Source organism: Arachis hypogaea, chromosome 6 (assembly GCF_003086295.3).
Source record: "Arachis hypogaea cultivar Tifrunner chromosome 6, arahy.Tifrunner.gnm2.J5K5, whole genome shotgun sequence".
Classification (NCBI taxonomy): domain Eukaryota; kingdom Viridiplantae; phylum Streptophyta; class Magnoliopsida; order Fabales; family Fabaceae; genus Arachis; species Arachis hypogaea.
Genome location: NC_092041.1, coordinates 62,341,351 through 62,344,073, shown reverse-complemented (window position 1 = coordinate 62,344,073; position 2,723 = coordinate 62,341,351). Strand labels below are relative to the sequence as shown.

The 2,723-nt window shown below is 38.7% G+C and overlaps 1 protein-coding gene across 1 annotated transcript; it reads left to right on the top strand.

Moving 5' to 3' along the window:
- The first annotated feature begins 826 nt into the window (after positions 1-826).
- Positions 827-2,212, top strand: LOC112805588 (uncharacterized). The gene is made up of 2 exons (XM_025847952.1): positions 827-865; positions 1,868-2,212. Exons 1-2 carry the CDS (start codon positions 827-829, stop codon positions 2,210-2,212), a joined length of 384 nt encoding a protein of 127 aa, XP_025703737.1.
- The last annotated feature ends 511 nt before the right edge of the window (positions 2,213-2,723 follow it).

Sequence of the window (2,723 nt, the reverse complement as noted above, 5' to 3'; positions counted from 1 at the left end):
GAATTAAGCTCCAACATAGACTAACTGAGGATGAGACATCAAGAGCACTCCACCATCCTCCATGAAATAAGAGAAGATAAAAGAGCCATGAGAGAAGATCAAAGAGCCATGAAGGAAGAACAACAGAGGCAGAGGCGTGACATAGAAGAGATCAAGTGGTGCATTGGCTTCTCTAGAGGGAGCAGCAGTTGCCGTCACTAAGTTTGATCCGTTTCTTTTATCTGTTATTGTTTATGTTATCTTTCTATTTTCCTTGTATTTTGTTTCATTGCCTGTTTCTAGTGCATGATCATCTTGATGTCTTAAATATATGAAATATTCCATATATCTCTCACCTTCCTTAAAAGAAAATTTTAATTGAAAAAGAAAAGTGAGATACTTAAATTTCGAGTTATATATTAAGAATAGTTCAATTATCTTGATGTGGTGGCATTGCTTTTGATTTCTGAATGCATAAATGAACAGTACATCTTTGATGTTGGAGTTATAAATGTTGGCTCTTAAAAGAATGATGAAAAAAGAGAAGTGTTATTGGTAATCTGAAAAATCCAAAAAATTGATTCTTGAAGCAAGAAAAAGCAGCAAAAAGCAATAAAAGAAAAAATATATGTATATGCGAAAAAAATAAAAAAAAAGAAAAAAAGAAAAAAGAAAAAGCAAATAGCTCTTTAAACCCAAAGGCATGAGCAAGGATCCAAGGCTTTGAGTATCAATGGTTAGGTGAGCCTAAAAGAAACAAAATCTTAGCCTAAACAGTTCAAAAGAGCTACTTCCCTAACTATATGCTTGTGGTGTGAAGGTGTCAAGTGAAACAGAAAATATAAACATGGCAGCCGATCAAAATAATGGAGGAGATGCAAGGAAGGTTCTTGGTGACTTCACTACACCCACTTCTGACTTCTATGGAAGAAGTATCTCCATACCTACCATTAGAGCAAATAACTTTGAGTTTAAGCCTCAGTTAGTGTCTCTAATGCAACAGAATTGCAAATTCCATGGACTTCCACTGGAAGATCCACATCAGTTCCTATCTGAATTCTTGCAAATCTGTGACACTGTTAAGACCAATGGAGTGTATCCTGAGGTCTACAGGCTTATGCATTTCCCTTTTGCTGTTAGAGACAGAGCTAGGATATGGTTAGATTCTAAACCTAAGGAAAGCCTAGACTCTTGGGAAAAGTTGGTCAATGCTTTCTTGGCCAAGTTCTTTCCACCTCAGAAATTGAGCAAGCTCTAGGTGGAAGTTCAGTCCTTCAGACAAAAAGAGAGTGAATCCCTCTATGAAGCTTGGGAAAGATACAAGCAACTAATCAGGAGATGTCCTCCTGACATGCTCTCAAAAATGGACTATCCTATGTAACTTCTTTGATGGTCTATCTGAGATGTCTAAGATGTCTTCGGACCATTCTGCTGGTGGATCACTCCACTTGAAGAAGACACCTACAGAGGCACAAGAACTCATTGAAATGGTTACAAACAACTAATTCATCTACACTTCTGAGAGAAACTATATGTACACTGCGGTAGCTCAGAAGAAAGGAGTCTTGGAGGTTCACATTCTGAATGCCATATTGGCTTAGAATAAGATCTTGACCCAACAGGTCAATATGATCTCTCAGGATTTGACTAGATAACAGGCTGCAACTAGCAGAACTCAAGATTTGTCTAAATGGGTTGAGGCAATAACGTCACCCACTAATGACACCTGGGTCGTGTTGAAATTCTTTCAAAAATACATATTCAACAGATTAGGAATCCCAAGAACACTATTCAGTGATGGAGGCAGTCACTTCCGTAATAGATAGCTCGACTTAATTCTGCAAAGATACGGTGTCCATCATAAAGTGGCAACCCCTACCATCTGCAGACAAGTGGACAAGTTGAGGTCTCCAACAGGGAACTCAAGATGATCTTGGAGAAGATAGTGAGCACCTCTAGGAGGGATTGGGCAAGGAAGCTTGATGATGCTCTCTGGGCATACCGAACTGCATTCAAAATCCCTATTGGGATATCCCCCTATCAGCTAGTTTATGGTAAAGCATGTCATTTAACAGTGAAATTGGAGCACAGAGCTTACTATGCAATAAGGTTCCTAAAGTTTGACGCCAAGGCGGCAAGAGAGAAGAGGTTACTCCAATTAAACGAAGTGGATGAATTCTGGCATGTTGCGTTTGAGAATGCTAAAATCTACAAGGAAAGATCCAAGAAATAGCATGATAGGAAGTTATCTTCTAGAGTTTTTGATCCTGGCCAGAAGGTTTTACTCTTCAATTCCAAGCTCAAGCTCTTCCCTGAGAAGTTCAATTCACGATGGACAGGACCTTTTGTGATCACTAGAGTGTCTCCCTATGGTCATGTGGAATTCCAGAATTAACATTCTGATAAAAGATTCATCGTCAATAGCCAGAGAGTCAAACACTACCTAGGGGATGAAATCGAGCAACGGGACTCCACCTTCTTATTGACATGAGAAAGGTGAACGTCAAGCTAATGACGATAAAGAAGTGCTTGTTGGGAGACAATCCAGCCACATTTTCATTTTACTTATTATCTTTCTTTTGTTTCATTTTACTTATTCGAGTTCGATTTCATTTGATGGTATTTTCTATTTATTTTCATAGTTCTCCTTTTACTAACATTTATGATCATGCGTAGCATTTAGAACTGAAACAGGAATGCAAGATAGGAAAATAGAACACCCTGGAGGGTGCCCCTTACCGGAG